This window comes from Coregonus lavaretus, assembly GCF_964263955.1.
Source record: "Coregonus lavaretus genome assembly, chromosome: 39".
In the NCBI taxonomy this organism is placed as follows: Eukaryota; Metazoa; Chordata; class Actinopteri; order Salmoniformes; family Salmonidae; genus Coregonus; species Coregonus lavaretus.
In genome coordinates, this window is record NC_140026.1 from 1,871,458 (window position 1) to 1,891,148 (window position 19,691).

General features: G+C 44.7%; 1 protein-coding gene across 1 annotated transcript in view; it reads right to left on the bottom strand.

Annotated features, from left to right (window-relative positions):
* LOC311112638 (OTU domain-containing protein 4-like) overlaps positions 1-19,691 on the bottom strand; it is a gene marked incomplete at its 3' end in the record, with an annotated part of 49,908 nt that overhangs the window by 260 nt on the left and 29,957 nt on the right. The window contains exons 15-21 of the mRNA XM_084155783.1: positions 18,554-18,601; positions 16,133-16,702; positions 15,652-15,673; positions 15,231-15,464; positions 10,549-10,589; positions 9,585-10,434; positions 7,765-7,847 (exon numbers count right to left, since the gene is read on the bottom strand). Coding sequence (XP_084011909.1) covers positions 7,765-7,847; positions 9,585-10,434; positions 10,549-10,589; positions 15,231-15,464; positions 15,652-15,673; positions 16,133-16,702; positions 18,554-18,601 — 1,848 coding nt within the window. The remainder of the gene's footprint in view (positions 1-7,764; positions 7,848-9,584; positions 10,435-10,548; positions 10,590-15,230; positions 15,465-15,651; positions 15,674-16,132; positions 16,703-18,553; positions 18,602-19,691) is intronic.

Genomic DNA, 19,691 nt, shown 5'->3' on the forward strand with positions numbered 1-19,691 from the left:
TACAGTAAGCTACACACTGCCGTCTGAGTTAAAGCTGCTGTGGTGACTTTACCAGCAGCTACAGTAAGCTACACACTGCCGTCTGAGTTAAAGCTGCTGTGGTGACTTTACCAGCAGCTACAGTAAGCTACACACTGCCGTCTGAGTTAAAGCTGCTGTGGTGACTTTACCAGCAGCTACAGTAAGCTACACACTGCCGCCTGAGTTAAAGCTGCTGTGGTGACTTTACCAGCAGCTACAGTAAGCTACACACTGCCGCCTTAGTTAAAGCTGCTGTGGTGACTTTACCAGCAGCTACAGTAAGCTACACACTGCCGCCTTAGTTAAAGCTGCTGTGGTGACTTTACCAGCAGCTACAGTAAGCTACACACTGCCGTCTGAGTTAAAGCTGCTGTGGTGACTTTACCAGCAGCTACAGTAAGCTACACACTGCCGCCTGAGTTAAAGCTGCTGTGGTGACTTTACCAGCAGCTACAGTAAGCTACACACTGCCGCCTGAGTTAAAGCTGCTGTGGTGACTTTACCAGCAGCTACAGTAAGCTACACACTGCCGCCTGAGTTAAAGCTGCTGTGGTGACTTTACCAGCAGCTACAGTAAGCTACACACTGCCGCCTGAGTTAAAGCTGCTGTGGTGACTTTACCAGCAGCTACAGTAAGCTACACACTGCCGTCTGAGTTAAAGCTGCTGTGGTGACTTTACCAGCAGCTACAGTAAGCTACACACTGCCGTCTGAGTTAAAGCTGCTGTGGTGACTTTACCAGCAGCTACAGTAAGCTACACACTGCCGCCTGAGTTAAAGCTGCTGTGGTGACTTTACCAGCAGCTACAGTAAGCTACACACTGCCGCCTGAGTTAAAGCTGCTGTGGTGACTTTACCAGCAGCTACAGTAAGCTACACACTGCCGTCTGAGTTAAAGCTGCTGTGGTGACTTTACCAGCAGCTACAGTAAGCTACACACTGCCGTCTGAGTTAAAGCTGCTGTGGTGACTTTACCAGCAGCTACAGTAAGCTACACACTGCCGTCTGAGTTAAAGCTGCTGTGGTGACTTTACCAGCAGCTACAGTAAGCTACACACTGCCGTCTGAGTTAAAGCTGCTGTGGTGACTTTACCAGCAGCTACAGTAAGCTACACACTGCCGTCTGAGTTAAAGCTGCTGTGGTGACTTTACCAGCAGCTACAGTAAGCTACACACTGCCGTCTGAGTTAAAGCTGCTGTGGTGACTTTACCAGCAGCTACAGTAAGCTACACACTGCCGTCTGAGTTAAAGCTGCTGTGGTGACTTTACCAGCAGCTACAGTAAGCTACACACTGCCGTCTGAGTTAAAGCTGCTGTGGTGACTTTACCAGAAGCTACAGTAAGCTACACACTGCCGTCTGAGTTAAAGCTGCTGTGGTGACTTTACCAGCAGCTACAGTAAGCTACACACTGCCGTCTGAGTTAAAGCTGCTGTGGTGACTTTACCAGCAGCTACAGTAAGCTACACACTGCCGTCTGAGTTAAAGCTGCTGTGGTGACTTTACCAGCAGCTACAGTAAGCTACACACTGCCGTCTGAGTTAAAGCTGCTGTGGTGACTTTACCAGCAGCTACAGTAAGCTACACACTGCCGTCTGAGTTAAAGCTGCTGTGGTGACTTTACCAGCAGCTACAGTAAGCTACACACTGCCGTCTGAGTTAAAGCTGCTGTGGTGACTTTACCAGCAGCTACAGTAAGCTACACACTGCCGTCTGAGTTAAAGCTGCTGTGGTGACTTTACCAGCAGCTACAGTAAGCTACACACTGCCGCCTGAGTTAAAGCTGCTGTGGTGACTTTACCAGCAGCTACAGTAAGCTACACACTGCCGCCTTAGTTAAAGCTGCTGTGGTGACTTTACCAGCAGCTACAGTAAGCTACACACTGCCGCCTGAGTTAAAGCTGCTGTGGTGACTTTACCAGCAGCTACAGTAAGCTACACACTGCCGCCTGAGTTAAAGCTGCTGTGGTGACTTTACCAGCAGCTACAGTAAGCTACACACTGCCGTCTTAGTTAAAGCTGCTGTGGTGACTTTACCAGCAGCTACAGTAAGCTACACACTGCCGTCTGAGTTAAAGCTGCTGTGGTGACTTTACCAGCAGCTACAGTAAGCTACACACTGCCGTCTGAGTTAAAGCTGCTGTGGTGACTTTACCAGCAGCTACAGTAAGCTACACACTGCCGTCTGAGTTAAAGCTGCTGTGGTGACTTTACCAGCAGCTACAGTAAGCTACACACTGCCGTCTGAGTTAAAGCTGCTGTGGTGACTTTACCAGCAGCTACAGTAAGCTACACACTGCCGTCTGAGTTAAAGCTGCTGTGGTGACTTTACCAGCAGCTACAGTAAGCTACACACTGCCGTCTGAGTTAAAGCTGCTGTGGTGACTTTACCAGCAGCTACAGTAAGCTACACACTGCCGTCTGAGTTAAAGCTGCTGTGGTGACTTTACCAGCAGCTACAGTAAGCTACACACTGCCGTCTGAGTTAAAGCTGCTGTGGTGACTTTACCAGCAGCTACAGTAAGCTACACACTGCCGTCTGAGTTAAAGCTGCTGTGGTGACTTTACCAGCAGCTACAGTAAGCTACACACTGCTGTCTGAGTTAAAGCTGCTGTGGTGACTTTACCAGCAGCTACAGTAAGCTACACACTGCTGTCTGAGTTAAAGCTGCTGTGGTGACTTTACCAGAAGCTACAGTAAGCTACACACTGCCGTCTGAGTTAAAGCTGCTGTGGTGACTTTACCAGCAGCTACAGTAAGCTACACACTGCCGTCTGAGTTAAAGCTGCTGTGGTGACTTTACCAGAAGCTACAGTAAGCTACACACTGCCGTCTGAGTTAAAGCTGCTGTGGTGACTTTACCAGCAGCTACAGTAAGCTACACACTGCCGTCTTAGTTAAAGCTGCTGTGGTGACTTTACCAGCAGCTACAGTAAGCAACACACTGCCGTCTTAGTTAAAGCTGCTGTGGTGACTTTACCAGCAGCTACAGTAAGCTACACACTGCCGTCTGAGTTAAAGCTGCTGTGGTGACTTTACCAGCAGCTACAGTAAGCTACACACTGCCGTCTGAGTTAAAGCTGCTGTGGTGACTTTACCAGCAGCTACAGTAAGCTACACACTGCCGCCTTAGTTAAAGCTGCTGTGGTGACTTTACCAGCAGCTACAGTAAGCTACACACTGCCGTCTGAGTTAAAGCTGCTGTGGTGACTTTACCAGCAGCTACAGTAAGCTACACACTGCCGCCTGAGTTAAAGCTGCTGTGGTGACTTTACCAGCAGCTACAGTAAGCTACACACTGCCGCCTTAGTTAAAGCTGCTGTGGTGACTTTACCAGCAGCTACAGTAAGCTACACACTGCCGTCTGAGTTAAAGCTGCTGTGGTGACTTTACCAGCAGCTACAGTAAGCTACACACTGCCGCCTGAGTTAAAGCTGCTGTGGTGACTTTACCAGCAGCTACAGTAAGCTACACACTGCCGTCTTAGTTAAAGCTGCTGTGGTGACTTTACCAGAAGCTACAGTAAGCTACACACTGCCGTCTGAGTTAAAGCTGCTGTGGTGACTTTACCAGCAGCTACAGTAAGCTACACACTGCCGCCTGAGTTAAAGCTGCTGTGGTGACTTTACCAGCAGCTACAGTAAGCTACACACTGCTGTCTGAGTTAAAGCTGCTGTGGTGACTTTACCAGCAGCTACAGTAAGCTACACACTGCTGTCTGAGTTAAAGCTGCTGTGGTGACTTTACCAGCAGCTACAGTAAGCTACACACTGCTGTCTGAGTTAAAGCTGCTGTGGTGACTTTACCAGCAGCTACAGTAAGCTACACACTGCTGTCTGAGTTAAAGCTGCTGTGGTGACTTTACCAGCAGCTACATTTACATTTACATTTTAGTCATTTAGCAGACGCTCTTAACCAGAGCGACTTACAGGAGCAGCTACAGTAAGCTACACACTGCTGTCTGAGTTAAAGCTGCTGTGGTGACTTTACCAGCAGCTACAGTAAGCTACACACTGCTGTCTGAGTTAAAGCTGCTGTGGTGACTTTACCAGCAGCTACAGTAAGCTACACACTGCTGTCTGAGTTAAAGCTGCTGTGGTGACTTTACCAGCAGCTACAGTAAGCTACACACTGCTGTCTGAGTTAAAGCTGCTGTGGTGACTTTACCAGCAGCTACAGTAAGCTACACACTGCTGTCTGAGTTAAAGCTGCTGTGGTGACTTTACCAGCAGCTACAGTAAGCTACACACTGCCGTCTGAGTTAAAGCTGCTGTGGTGATGCCCATTATAGACTATTTAATTCCCGTCTTCTGAACATTATCCACAATCATGCATGTCAGTTCAGTGCACACATCGTAACAGAAAATACAATATTTGAGAATTCATTGATATGGGAATATATGAACTCAGGATGTAAATAACATTACTGCACTAATGAATAAGACCCAACAAGATGTAAATAACGTTACTGCACTAATGAATAGGACCCAACAAGATGTAAATAACATTACTGCACTAATGAATAGGACCCAACAAGATGTAAATAACATTACTGCACTAATGAATAGGACCCAACAAGATGTAAATAACATTACTGCACTAATGAATAGGACCCAACAGGATGTAAATAACGTTACTGCACTAATGAATAGGACCCAACAAGATGTAAATAACGTTACTGCACTAATGAATAGGACCCAACAAGATGTAAATAACATTACTGCACTAATGAATAGGACCCAACAAGATGTAAATAACATTACTGCACTAATGAATAGGACCCAACAAGATGTAAATAACATTACTGCACTAATGAATAGGACCCAACAAGATGTAAATAACATTACTGCACTAATGAATAGGACCCAACAAGATGTAAATAACATTACTGCACTAATGAATAGGACCCAACAACTCAGGATGTAAATAACATTACTGCACTAATGAATAGGACCCAACAACTCAGGATGTAAATAACATTACTGCACTAATGAATAAGACCCAACAACTCAGGATGTAAATAACATTACTGCACTAATGAATAGGACCCAACAACTCAGGATGTAAATAACATTACTGCACTAATGAATAGGACCCAACAACTCAGGATGTAAATAACATTACTGCACTAATGAATAGGACCCAACAACTCAGGATGTAAATAACATTACTGCACTAATGAATAGGACCCAACAACTCAGGATGTAAATAACATTACTGCACTAATGAATAGGACCCAACAACTCAGGATGTAAATAACGTTACTGCACTAATGAATAGGACCCAACAGGATGTAAATAACATTACTGCACTAATGAATAGGACCCAACAAGATGTAAATAACATTCCTGCACTAATGAATAGGACCCAACAATATGTAAATAACGTTACTGCACTAATGAATAGGACCCAACAAGATGTAAATAACGTTACTGCACTAATGAATAGGACCCAACAAGATGTAAATAACGTTACTGCACTAATGAATAGGACCCAACAAGATGTAAATAACGTTACTGCACTAATGAATAGGACCCAACAAGATGTAAATAACATTACTGCACTAATGAATAGGACCCAACAAGATGTAAATAACATCACTGCACTAATGAATAGGACCCAACAAGATGTAAATAACATCACTGCACTAATGAATAGGACCCAACAAGATGTAAATAACGTTACTGCACTAATGAATAGGACCCAACAAGATGTAAATAACATTACTGCACTAATGAATAGGACCCAACAAGATGTAAATAACGTTACTGCACTAATGAATAGGACCCAACAAGATGTAAATAACATTACTGCACTAATGAATAGGACCCAACAAGATGTAAATAACATAACTGCACTAATGAATAGGACCCAACAAGATGTAAATAACATCACTGCACTAATGAATAGGACCCAACAGGATGTAAATAACATTACTGCACTAATGAATAGGACCCAACAGGATGTAAATAACATTACTGCACTAATGAATAGGGCCCAACAAGATGTAAATAACGTTACTGCACTAATGAATAGGACCCAACAAGATGTAAATAACGTTACTGCACTAATGAATAGGACCCAACAAGATGTAAATAACGTTACTGCACTAATGAATAGGACCCAACAAGATGTAAATAACGTTACTGCACTAATGAATAGGACCCAACAACTCAGGATGTAAATAACATTACTGCACTAATGAATAGGACCCAACAACTCAGGATGTAAATAACATTACTGCACTAATGAATAGGACCCAACAACTCAGGATGTAAATAACATTACTGCACTAATGAATAGGACCCAACAACTCAGGATGTAAATAACATTACTGCACTAATGAATAGGACCCAACAAGATGTAAATAACATTACTGCACTAATGAATAGGACCCAACAAGATGTAAATAACGTTACTGCACTAATGAATAGGACCCAACAACTCAGGATGTAAATAACGTTACTGCACTAATGAATAGGACCCAACAAGATGTAAATAACGTTACTGCACTAATGAATAGGACCCAACAAGATGTAAATAACATTACTGCACTAATGAATAGGACCCAACAAGATGTAAATAACATTACTGCACTAATGAATAGGACCCAACAAGATGTAAATAACATTACTGCACTAATGAATAGGACCCAACAAGATGTAAATAACATTACTGCACTAATGAATAGGACCCAACAAGATGTAAATAACATTACTGCACTAATGAATAGGACCCAACAAGATGTAAATAACATTACAGTACTGCACTAATGAATAGGACCCAACAAGATGTAAATAACATTACTGCACTAATGAATAGGACCCAACAGGATGTAAATAACATTACTGCACTAATGAATAGGACCCAACAACTCAGGATGTAAATAACATTACTGCACTAATGAATAGGACCCAACAAGATGTAAATAACGTTACTGCACTAATGAATAGGACCCAACAAGATGTAAATAACATTACTGCACTAATGAATAGGACCCAACAAGATGTAAATAACATTACTGCACTAATGAATAGGACCCAACAAGATGTAAATAACATTACTGCACTAATGAATAGGACCCAACAAGATGTAAATAACATTACTGCACTAATGAATAGGACCCAACAAGATGTAAATAACATTACTGCACTAATGAATAGGACCCAACAAGATGTAAATAACATTACTGCACTAATGAATAGGACCCAACAAGATGTAAATAACATTACTGCACTAATGAATAGGACCCAACAAGATGTAAATAACATTACAGTACTGCACTAATGAATAGGACCCAACAAGATGTAAATAACATTACTGCACTAATGAATAGGACCCAACAGGATGTAAATAACATTACTGCACTAATGAATAGGACCCAACAAGATGTAAATAACGTTACTGCACTAATGAATAGGACCCAACAAGATGTAAATAACATTACTGCACTAATGAATAGGACCCAACAAGATGTAAATAACATTCCTGTGGTTTTGAGCAGATGGTATACAGCTACGGTCAAAAGTGACTTTTCGCAGCAGTTTAGAAGATTTAGGTTAAAGTTAGGAAAGGGGTAAGGTTTAGCTAAAATGCAAACATTCTCCCCGACCATGCACCTTTTACATCAATTTGGCATAAGATGTATCCCGTCTAACCATGACCCATGACCGCCCCATCAATTTGGCATAAGATGTATCCCGTCTAACCATGACCCATGACCGCCCCATCAAGACTTCTACCTGCTCAGTAGGAGGAAGAGTGCCAGACGTCTTCATGTCTCCCTGTCCTCCGTCTGTGAAGCCCGCAGGAACATTCTGTAGAGCTGAGACAATAAACCCAACATTAGAGCGCGACCAAACCGACCACTAAATCCTGGACATTTTGCTGATATCGTTGATTACGATAAATAACTTTAAAAAAGGGCCCTACTAGAGAAATGTAAGGCTTGAAATGAAATGAGTTTGCTAATATGGGTGATTGCTACAACATTCAAAGTAATCGTTTTAAGGGTCTTTTTATTTTATACTGTGGTGCACATAAATGTTATAAACATAATATTCTATTTATCAACATCATTCAGTCAATTTATATGAATTTTTGTTCATATCGCCCAGCTCTAAAAGTCTGTCCCCTCTCTCTGTTTAGTAACGGGAGAGAACGTGTTCAACTAAATCCTCTGTTTAGTAACGGGAGAGAACGTGTTCAACTAAATCCTCTCTGTTTAGTAACGGGAGAGAACGTGTTCAACTAAATCCTCTCTGTTAGTAACGGGAGAGAACGTGTTCAACTAAATCCTCTCTGTTAGTAACGGGAGAGAACGTGTTCAACTAAATCCTCTCTGTTTAGTAACGGGAGAGAACGTGTTCAACTAAATCCTCTCTGTTAGTAACGGGAGAGAACGTGTTCAACTAAATCCTCTCTGTTTAGTAACGGGAGAGAACGTGTTCAACTAAATCCTCTCTGTTAGTAACGGGAGAGAACGTGTTCAACTAAATCCTCTCTGTTTAGTAACGGGAGAGAACGTGTTCAACTAAATCCTCTCTGTTTAGTAACGGGAGAGAACGTGTTCAACTAAATCCTCTCTGTTTAGTAACGGGAGAGAACGTGTTCAACTAAATCCTCTCTGTTTAGTAACGGGAGAGAACGTGTTCAACTAAATCCTCTCTGTTAGTAACGGGAGAGAACGTGTTCAACTAAATCCTCTCTGTTAGTAACGGGAGAGAACGTGTTCAACTAAATCCTCTCTGTTTAGTAACGGGAGAGAACGTGTTCAACTAAATCCTCTCTGTTTAGTAACGGGAGAGAACGTGTTCAACTAAATCCTCTCTGTTTAGTAACGGGAGAGAACGTGTTCAACTAAATCCTCTCTGTTTAGTAACGGGAGAGAACGTGTTCAACTAAATCCTCTCTGTTTAGTAACGGGAGAGAACGTGTTCAACTAAATCCTCTCTGTTTAGTAACGGGAGAGAACGTGTTCAACTAAATCCTCTCTGTTTAGTAACGGGAGAGAACGTGTTCAACTAAATCCTCTCTGTTTAGTAACGGGAGAGAACGTGTTCAACTAAATCCTCTGTTTAGTAACGGGAGAGAACGTGTTCAACTAAATCCTCTCTGTTAGTAACGGGAGAGAACGTGTTCAACTAAATCCTCTCTGTTTAGTAACGGGAGAGAACGTGTTCAACTAAATCCTCTCTGTTTAGTAACGGGAGAGAACGTGTTCAACTAAATCCTCTCTGTTTAGTAACGGGAGAGAACGTGTTCAACTAAATCCTCTCTGTTAGTAACGGGAGAGAACGTGTTCAACTAAATCCTCTCTGTTTAGTAACGGGAGAGAACGTGTTCAACTAAATCCTCTCTGTTTAGTAACGGGAGTGAACGTGTTCAACTAAATCCTCTCTGTTTAGTAAAGGGAGAGAACGTGTTCAACTAAATCCTCTCTGTTTAGTAAAGGGAGAGGACGTGTTCCAACTCTAAATCTTTGCGTGAACAAGTAAAAAGAGTGATAAAGTTGGAACCAAAAAAATCGATCCCATAAAAATGTGAAGAAGTCAGCACTCACCCCTCTCTGTGTAGGCAGCAGTAGACGACAATGAAGTAACAGCAGCTTCAGTAGTAATATTGATAACAGAGGTAGTATTAGCATGACGGTTCTCCAGGGGGCTGTGCCTGGACCTCATACCCAGGCAAGAGGCACCGCTGGCGGGGTGAGGATCCAGCGGGGTCTGGCTCTGGTTCCCACTGGGCAGCCTCGGAGCGGGGTAGTACCCCAGAGACGCTGAGGGGTACTGGGGTACGGAGGGAGGAGAGTGGAGGGTGGCGGCTGGAGCTGGAGGGTAGGGCTGAGCTTGAGGTTGGGAGGTGTGGGTAGAGGGTTGGGGTGCAGGCGGGTACTGGTTGGGAGGTGAAGGTCGGGGTGCTGGTGGAGGGTATTGTGTCTTGGGTGTGGGTACGGAGCATATCCCAGTGTAGGTGTTTGGTCGTGGGGCAACGTTACTACACCAGGGTATAGAGACGCCCATACGGGCCTGGAGCGGCATGGGTTGGGTTGTGGCAGGGTGGGCATTAAGGTTGGAAGGATACCCCAGGGCGGAGCGACCATCCTGCCCGTATCGGAACTCCACATGCTGGGGAGGCTCTGTAGCTGATTGGAGGGTTGGTCTCTGGAGGTGGTCATGGAGATGGAGGCCCCCCAAACCTGAGGGGGGGTACTGAGGGTGGGGGTGTCCGTACCCCTCCTGGGGCGCGGTGGGGGGGTGGGAGGTGGGAGGGGTGTGGGTCACAGCGGGGGAGTGGGAGGGGTACCAGTGGGAAAGGGGGAGGGAGACTGAGGGAAGTTTGGGCTGCATGCTGTAAGCCTGGTGAAGAGGGAGGATGTAAGAGTGGGGGGGCCACATGGGGTTGGTGAACGCCTGGAGGGGAGGGGGAGGGGGAAATAGTACAAGTGTGTTAGTCAGTGGTGTATTTATAGACGCTTGTTAAGAGGTACCAAGATACGCTGTTATGCACTGTAGTTGAGTCATTACCTTCACACCAAGGTTGAAGAAAAACCTCAGGATGTTGACATCTGTAGAGAGAGAGAGAGTATTTAGACATCAAGGTAGAGAGAGATTATTTAGACATCAAGGTAGAGAGAGAGAGAGTATTTAGACACCAAGGTAGAGAGAGAGAGAGAGTATTTAGACATCAAGGTAGAGAGAGAGAGAGTATTTAGACATCAAGGTAGAGAGAGAGAGAGAGAGTATTTAGACATCAAGGTAGAGAGAGAGTATTTAGACATCAATGTAGAGAGAGAGAGAGAGAGAGTATTTAGACATCAAGGTAGAGAGAGAGAGAGTATTTAGACATCAAGGTAGAGAGAGAGAGAGAGAGAGAGAGAGAGAGAGAGAGAGAGAGAGAGAGAGAGAGAGAGAGAGAGTATTTAGACACCAAGGTAGAGAGAGAGAGAGTTTTTAGACATCAAGGTAGAGAGAGAGAGAGAGTATTTAGACATCAAGGTAGAGAGAGAGAGAGAGAGTATTTAGACATCAAGGTAGAGAGAGAGAGAGAGAGTATTTAGACATCAAGGTAGAGAGAGAGAGAGAGAGTATTTAGACATCAAGGTAGAGAGAGAGAGAGTATTTAGACACCAAGGTAGAGAGAGAGAGAGTATTTAGACATCAAGGTAGAGAGAGAGAGTATTTAGACATCAAGGTAGAGAGAGAGAGTATTTAGACATCAAGGTAGAGAGAGAGAGTATTTAGACATCAAGGTAGAGAGAGAGAGAGAGAGAGAGAGAGAGTATTTAGACATCAAGGTAGAGAGAGAGAGAGTATTTAGACATCAAGGTAGAGAGAGAGAGAGAGTATTTAGACATCAAGGTAGAGAGAGAGAGAGAGAGAGAGAGTATTTAGACATCAAGGTAGAGAGAGAGAGAGTATTTAGACATCAAGGTAGAGAGAGAGAGAGAGAGTATTTAGACATCAAGGTAGAGAGAGAGAGTATTTAGACATCAAGGTAGAGAGAGAGAGAGTATTTAGACACCAAGGTAGAGAGAGAGAGTATTTAGACATCAAGGTAGAGAGAGAGAGAGAGAGAGTATTTAGACATCAAGGTAGAGAGAGAGAGAGAGAGAGTATTTAGACATCAAGGTAGAGAGAGAGAGTATTTAGACACCAAGGTAGAGAGAGAGAGTATTTAGACATCAAGGTAGAGAGAGAGAGAGAGAGAGTATTTAGACATCAAGGTAGAGAGAGAGAGAGAGAGTATTTAGACATCAATGTAGAGAGAGAGAGAGTATTTAGACATCAAGGTAGAGAGAGAGAGAGTATTTAGACATCAAGGTAGAGAGAGAGAGAGTATTTAGACATCAAGGTAGAGAGAGAGAGAGAGTATTTAGACATCAAGGTAGAGAGAGAGAGTGAGAGAGTATTTAGACATCAAGGTAGAGAGAGAGAGAGAGAGAGAGTATTTAGACATCAAGGTAGAGAGAGAGAGAGAGAGAGAGTATTTAGACATCAAGGTAGAGAGAGAGAGAGAGTATTTAGACATCAAGGTAGAGAGAGAGAGAGAGAGTATTTAGACATCAAGGTAGAGAGAGAGAGAGTATTTAGACATCAAGGTAGAGAGAGAGAGAGTATTTAGACATCAAGGTAGAGAGAGAGAGAGTATTTAGACATCAAGGTAGAGAGAGAGAGAGTATTTAGACATCAAGGTAGAGAGAGAGATAGTATTTAGACATCAAGGTAGAGAGAGAGAGAGTATTTAGACATCAAGGTAGAGAGAGAGAGTATTTAGACATCAAGGTAGAGAGAGAGAGAGTATTTAGACATCAAGGTAGAGAGAGAGAGTATTTAGACATCAAGGTAGAGAGAGAGAGTATTTAGACATCAAGGTAGAGAGAGAGAGAGAGTATTTAGACATCAAGGTAGAGAGAGAGAGAGTATTTAGACATCAAGGTAGAGAGAGAGAGAGTATTTAGACATCAAGGTAGAGAGAGAGATAGTATTTAGACATCAAGGTAGAGAGAGAGAGAGTATTTAGACATCAAGGTAGAGAGAGTATTTAGACATCAAGGTAGAGAGAGAGAGAGTATTTAGACATCAAGGTAGAGAGAGAGAGTATTTAGACATCAAGGTAGAGAGAGAATGCTATGTTAAAGCTACCGAGCTTGCTAGGACAGAATAGAGTTCTGACTGCTACTTCAATCAGCACTGAGGTGTGCAGACCTTTGAAGCCCCGCTGGTTATTACAATAGTGGCAATACAATTTTATTTTATTTTTAATTGTACCTTTATTTAACTAGGCAAGTCAGTTAAGAACAAATTCTTATTTACAATGACGGCCTACACCGGGCAAACCCGGACGACGCTTGGCCAATTGTGCGCCGCCCAATACAGAACCATGCCATGTACTGTCATTACAATACAGAACCCTGCCATGTACTGTCATTACAATACAGAACCCTGCCATGTACTGTCATTACAATACAGAACCCTGCCATGTACTGTCATTACAATACAGAACCCTGTAATGTACTGTCATTACAATACAGAACCCTGCCATGTACTGTCATTACAATACAGAACCCTGTAATGTACTGTCATTACAATACAGAACCCTGCCATGTACTGTCATTACAATACAGAACCCTGTAATGTACTGTCATTACAATACAGAACCCTGTCATGTACTGTCATTACAATACAGAACCCTGTAATGTACTGTCATTACAATACAGAACCCTGTCATGTACTGTCATTACAATACAGAACCCTGCCATGTACTGTCATTACAATACAGAACCCTGTAATGTACTGTCATTACAATACAGAACCCTGCCATGTACTGTCATTACAATACAGAACCCTGTAATGTACTGTCATTACAATACAGAACCCTGCCATGTACTGTCATTACAATACAGAACCCTGTAATGTACTGTCATTACAATACAGAACCCTGCCATGTACTGTCATTACAATACAGAACCCTGTAATGTACTGTCATTACAATACAGAACCCTGCCATGTACTGTCATTACAATACAGAACCCTGTAATGTACTGTCATTACAATACAGAACCCTGTAATGTACTGTCATTACAATACAGAACCCTGTAATGTACTGTCATTACAATACAGAACCCTGTAATGTACTGTCATTACAATACAGAACCCTGCCATGTACTGTCATTACAATACAGAACCCTGTAATGTACTGTCATTACAATACAGAACCCTATAATGTACTGTCATTACAATACAGAACCCTGTAATGTACTGTCAATACAATACAGAACCCTGCCATGTACTGTCATTACAATACAGAACCCTGTAATGTACTGTCATTACAATACAGAACCCTGTAATGTACTGTCATTACAATACAGAACCCTGTAATGTACTGTCATTACAATAAAGAACCCTGTAATGTACTGTCATTACAATACAGAACCCTGTAATGTACTGTCATTACAATACAGAACCCTGTAATGTACTGTCATTACAATACAGAACCCTGTAATGTACTGTCATTACAATACAGAACCCTGCCATGTACTGTCATTACAATACAGAACCCTGTAATGTACTGGCATTACAATACAGAACCCTGTAATGTACTGTCATTACAATACAGAACCCTGTAATGTACTGTCATTACAATACAGAACCCTGCCATGTACTGTCATTACAATACAGAACCCTGTCATGTACTGTCATTACAATACAGAACCCTGTCATGTACTGTCATTACAATACAGAACCCTGTAATGTACTGTCATTACAATACAGAACCCTGCCATGTACTGTCATTACAATACAGAACCCTGTAATGTACTGATCTTGCTACCATGGAAAGGAAAATACCTGTATTTTTTCAAAAATCACCCTGATTAACCTTTTAGTTACAGTGAGGGGGAAAAAGTATTTGATCCCCTGCTGATTTTGTACGTTTGCCCACTGACAAAGAAATGATCAGTCTATAATTTTAATGGTAGGTTTATTTTAAAAGTGAGAGACAGAATAACAACAAAAAAAGCCAGAAAAACGCATGTCAAAAATGTTATAAATTGATTTGCATTTTAATGAGGGAAATAAGTATTTGACCCCGTCCATCGTCCCTTTGATGCGGTGAAGTTGTCCTGTCCCCTTAGCACAAAAACACCCCCAAAGCATAATATTTCCACCTCCATGTTTGACGGTGGGGATGGTGTTATTGGGGTCATAGGCAGCATTCCAAGCTGCTTGGCGATGGTCTTGTAGCCCATTCCAGCCTTGTGTAGGTCTACAATCTTGTCCCTGACATCCTTGGAGAGCTCTTTGGTCTTGGCCATGGTGGAGAGTTTGGAATCTGATTGATTGATTGCTTTTGTGGACAGGTGTCTTTTATACAGGTAACAAACTGAGATTAGGAGCACTCCCTTTAAGAGTGTGCTCCTAATCTCAGCTCGTTACCTGTATAAAAAGACACCTGGGAGCCAGAAATCTTTCTGATTGAGAGCGGGTCAAATACTTATTTCCCGAATTAAAATGCAAATCAATTTATAACATTTTTGACATGCGTTTTTCTGGATACATTTTTTAAGCTGATCTAAAAATTAATAGATCACATGGGTTGATATATTAAGATCACCCCCCCCTCCCCCCCCCCCCCCCCTCCCACACTTATGATTCAGCTTAAGTTAGTTCAGGCTACAAAGACCTTTAGCTTTAAAGAATATCTTTACCTCGTGGCAGGTCCTCTCCGGTGTGTATATAAGAGTAGGGGGGTGTCTGTACAATCTCTTCCTTGTCAGACAAAGGGAACCCTGGGTACAGGGGGTCTTGGTAGAGATGGGCCAGCTGGTGGAGAGCAGTCTGGGGCTGGAGGGGGGCTGGGGGGAGCCCGGGGGGAAGGGAGGGGTGAGGAGGGTGGTCGGGAGGGAGGAAGGAAGTGGGGGGTACATCCATGTGGGATAAAGCTGTAGAGTGTTAAAAAAGAGGAGAGACATTTATCTATTTGTACTTGTTCTTTAACCAAATCAAGTGGGCAGCACTGGGCTGAATTGAGAGTTAAAGTTAAAAAAGGACAGGTGAATCACTTATTTATTAGGTAACATCGAAAAAGTGGATAAATTTAACATAGTAGAACACCTTAGGGGATCTTACCTGGGGGGTAAGCTGAGGACACCTCACAGGATGGAGGATCCAGGGGGAGAGAGGAGAGGGGGAGAGAGGAGAGGGGGAGAGAGGAGAGGGGGAGAGAGGAGAGGGGGAGAGAGGAGGGCTGGGAGAGACGAGGATGAGGACTAGAACACTGGAGTACAGAGGGTTGAGGAAGAGAGGTGGGGGTTGGAGGGAGGGCGGGGTTAGAGGTCACCAGAGGGGGAGCAGTTAAAACTCCAGACGCAGGGGGGGCGAGGTGAGGGGTGGGGGCGAGGTGAGGGGTGGGGGCGAGGTGAGGGGTGGGGGCGAGGTGAGGGGTGGGGGCGAGGTGAGGGGTGGGGGCGAGGTGAGGGGTGGGGGCGAGGTGAGGGGTGGGGGCAACAGGAACAGCAGAGGGTGGTTTAGACCCGGGGTTGACAGGGGTATGGAAGGGTGTGGGAGGAAAGAGGGAGGAGGGTGGGGGGGGATGGGAGGAGGAGGAGACAGGAGTAGAGAGGGGGAAAGGAGTGATGGAAGGAGCAATATGAGTAGTGGTGGTTGGAGCAATATGAGTAGTGGTGGTGTGAGCAGGAGGAACAGGAGGCAGGTTAGGAGGATGAGGCAGGTTAGGAGTAGGAGGCAGGTTAGGAGGATGAGGCAGGTTAGGAGTAGGAGGCAGGTTAGGAGTAGGAGGCAGGTTAGGAGTAGGAGGCAGGTTAGGAGTAGGAGGCAGGTTAGGAGTAGGAGGCAGGTTAGGAGTAGGAGGCAGGTTAGGAGTAGGAGGCAGGTTAGGAGTAGGAGGCAGGTTAGGAGTAGGAGGCAGGTTAGGAGTAGGAGGCAGGTTAGGAGTAGGAGGCAGGTTAGGAGTAGGAGGCAGGTTAGGAGTAGGAGGCAGGTTAGGAGTAGGAGGCAGGTTAGGAGTAGGAGGCAGGTTAGGAGTAGGAGGCAGGTTAGGAGTAGGAGGCAGGTTAGGAGTAGGAGGCAGGTTAGGAGTAGGAGGCAGGTTAGGAGTAGGAGGCAGGTTAGGAGTAGGAGGCGATGGTGACTTCTGGTCCTCGTCTCCTGTTGATTTCCTCTACAAAACATGTAAAGATTAGTGTCACACACACACACAGACAGACCCTACACACACACACACACACACAGACCCTACAGACACAGACACACACAGACAGACCCTACACACACACACACACACAGACAGACCCTACACACACACACAGACAGACCCTACACACACACACACACACACACAGACCCTACACACACACACAGTGCATTCGGAAAGTATTCAGACCGCTTCACTTCTCCCACATTCCATTACAGCCTTATTCTAAAGTTGATTTTTTTATGTTTATCAATCTACACCCAACACCCCATAATGACACAGCAAAAACGGGTTTTTTGAAATGTTAGCACATTTGTAAAAAAAAATAATAATAATAAAAAAATCAATTTACATAAGTATCCAGACCCTTTACTCAGTACTTTGTTGAAGCACCTTTGGCAGCGATGTCAGCCTTGAGTCTTCTTGGGTATGACGCTACAAGCTTGGCACACCTGTATTTGGGGAGTTTCTCCCATTCTTCTCTGCAGATTCTCTCAAGCTCTGTCAGGTTGGATGGGGAGCGTCGCTGCACAGCTATTTTCAGGTCTCTCCAGAGATGTTCGATCGGGTTTAAGTCTGGGCTTTGGCTGGGCCACTCAAGGACATTCAGAGACTTGTCCCGAAGCCAGTCCTGCATTGTCTTGGCTGTGTGCTTAGGGTCGTTGTCCTGTTGGAAGGTGAACCTTCACCCCAGTCTGAGGTCCTGAGCGCTCTGGAGCAGGTTATCATCAAGGATATCTCTGTACTTTGCTCCGTTCATCTTTCCCTTGATCCTGACTAGTCTCCCAGTCCCTGCCCCTGAAAAACATCCCCACAGCATGATGCTGCCACCACCATGCTTCACCGTAGGGATGGTGCCAGGTTTCCTCCAGACGTGACGCTTGGCATTCAGGCCAAAGAGTTCAATCTTGGTTTCATCAGACCAGATAATCTTGTTTCTCATGGTCTGAGAGTCCTTTAGGTACCTTTTGGCAAACTCCAAGCGGGCTGTCATGTGCCTTTTACTGAGGAGTGGCTTCCGTCTGGCCACTCTACCATAAAGGCCTGATTGGTGGAGTGCTGCAGAAACTGTTGTCCTTCTGGAAGGTTCTCCCATCTCCACAAAGGAACTCTGGAGCTCTGTCAGAGTAACCATCGGGTTCTTGGTCACCTCCCTGACCAAGGCCCTTCTCCCCCGATTGCTCAGTTTGGCTGGGCGGCCAGCTCTAGGAAGAGTCTTGGTGGTTCCAAACTTCTTCCATTTAAGAATGATGGAGGCCACTGTGTTCTTGGGGACCTTCAATTATGCATAAATGTTTTGGTACCCTTACCCAGATCTGTGCCTCGACACATTCCTGTCTCGGAGCTCTACGGACAATTCCTTCGACCTCATGGCTTGGTTTTTGCTCTGACATGCACTGTCAACTGTGGGAACTTATATAGACAGGTGTGTGCCTTTCCAAATCATGTCCAATCAATTGAATTTACCACAGATGGACTCCAATCAAGTTGTAGAAACATCTTAAGGATGATCAATGGAAACAGGATGCACCTGAGCTCAATTTCGACGGTCTCATAGCAAAGGGTCTGAATAGTTAAGTAAATAAATTATTTTTAATACATTTGCAAAAATTTATAGAAACCTGTTTTCGCTTTTTCATTATGGGGTATTGTGTGTAGATTGATGAGAATTTGTATTTATTTAATACATTTTAGAATAAGGCTGTAATGTAACAAAATGTGGAAAAAGTTAAGGTGTCTGAATACTTTCCCAATACACAGTAGGCCCCACACCCACCCAGTTCAGAAATAAAGAATCCAATGTGTTTAGTATCTCACCATGCCTCTGCCTATCCTCTTCTTCCCCTCCCTGGCATTAGACACCACCTAGGAGGAGACAGAGACCGAGACAGAGACAGACGGGGAGAGAGAGAGATGAGAGAGAGAGATAGATGAGAGAGGGGGAGAGAGATAGAGAGACAGAGAGAGAGAGGGGGAGAGAGAGAGGGGGAGAGAGAGAGAGGGGGAGAGAGAGAGAGAGAGAGATGAGGGAGGAGAGAGAGATGAGGGAGGAGAGAGAGATGAGGGAGGAGAGAGAGATGAGGGAAGAGAGAGAGATGAGGGAGGAGAGAGAGAGAGAGATGAGGGGGGAGCCAGACAAAGAGAGCGGAGAAGTTTATCATGAGTTTAGTAGTCTTAACAAATAAACATGTTATCACACCCAAACACAGACACCCCCAGTTATCACACCCCAACCCAGACACACGCCTCCTCACCCCCAGTTATCACACCCCAACACAAGACACATGCCTCCTCACCCCCAGTTATCACACTCCAACACAGACACACGCCTCCTCACCCCCAGTTATCACACCCCAACACAAGACACATGCCTCCTCACCCCCAGTTATCACACCCCAACCCAGACACACGCCTCCTCACCCCCAGTTATCACACCCCAACCCAGACACAAGCCTCCTCACACCCAGTTATCACACCCCAACACAGACGCACGCCTCCTCACCCCCAGTTATCACACCCCAACCCAGACACACGCCTCCTCACCCCCAGTTATCACACCCCAACACAGACACACGCCTCCTCACCCCCAGTTATCACACCCCAACACAAGACACACGCCTCCTCACCCCCAGTTATCACACCCCAACACAGACACACGCCTCCTCACCCCCAGTTATCACACCCCAACACAAGACACATGCCTCCTCACCCCCAGTTATCACACCCCAACCCAGACACACGCCTCCTCACCCCCAGTTATCACACCCCAACCCAGACACACGCCTCCTCACCCCCAGTTATCACACCCCAACCCAGACACAAGCCTCCTCACCCCCAGTTATCACACCCCAACCCAAGACACACGCCTCCTCACCCCCAGTTATCACACCCCAACCCAGACACACGCCTCCTCACCCCCAGTTATCACACCCCAACCCAGACACACGCCTCCTCA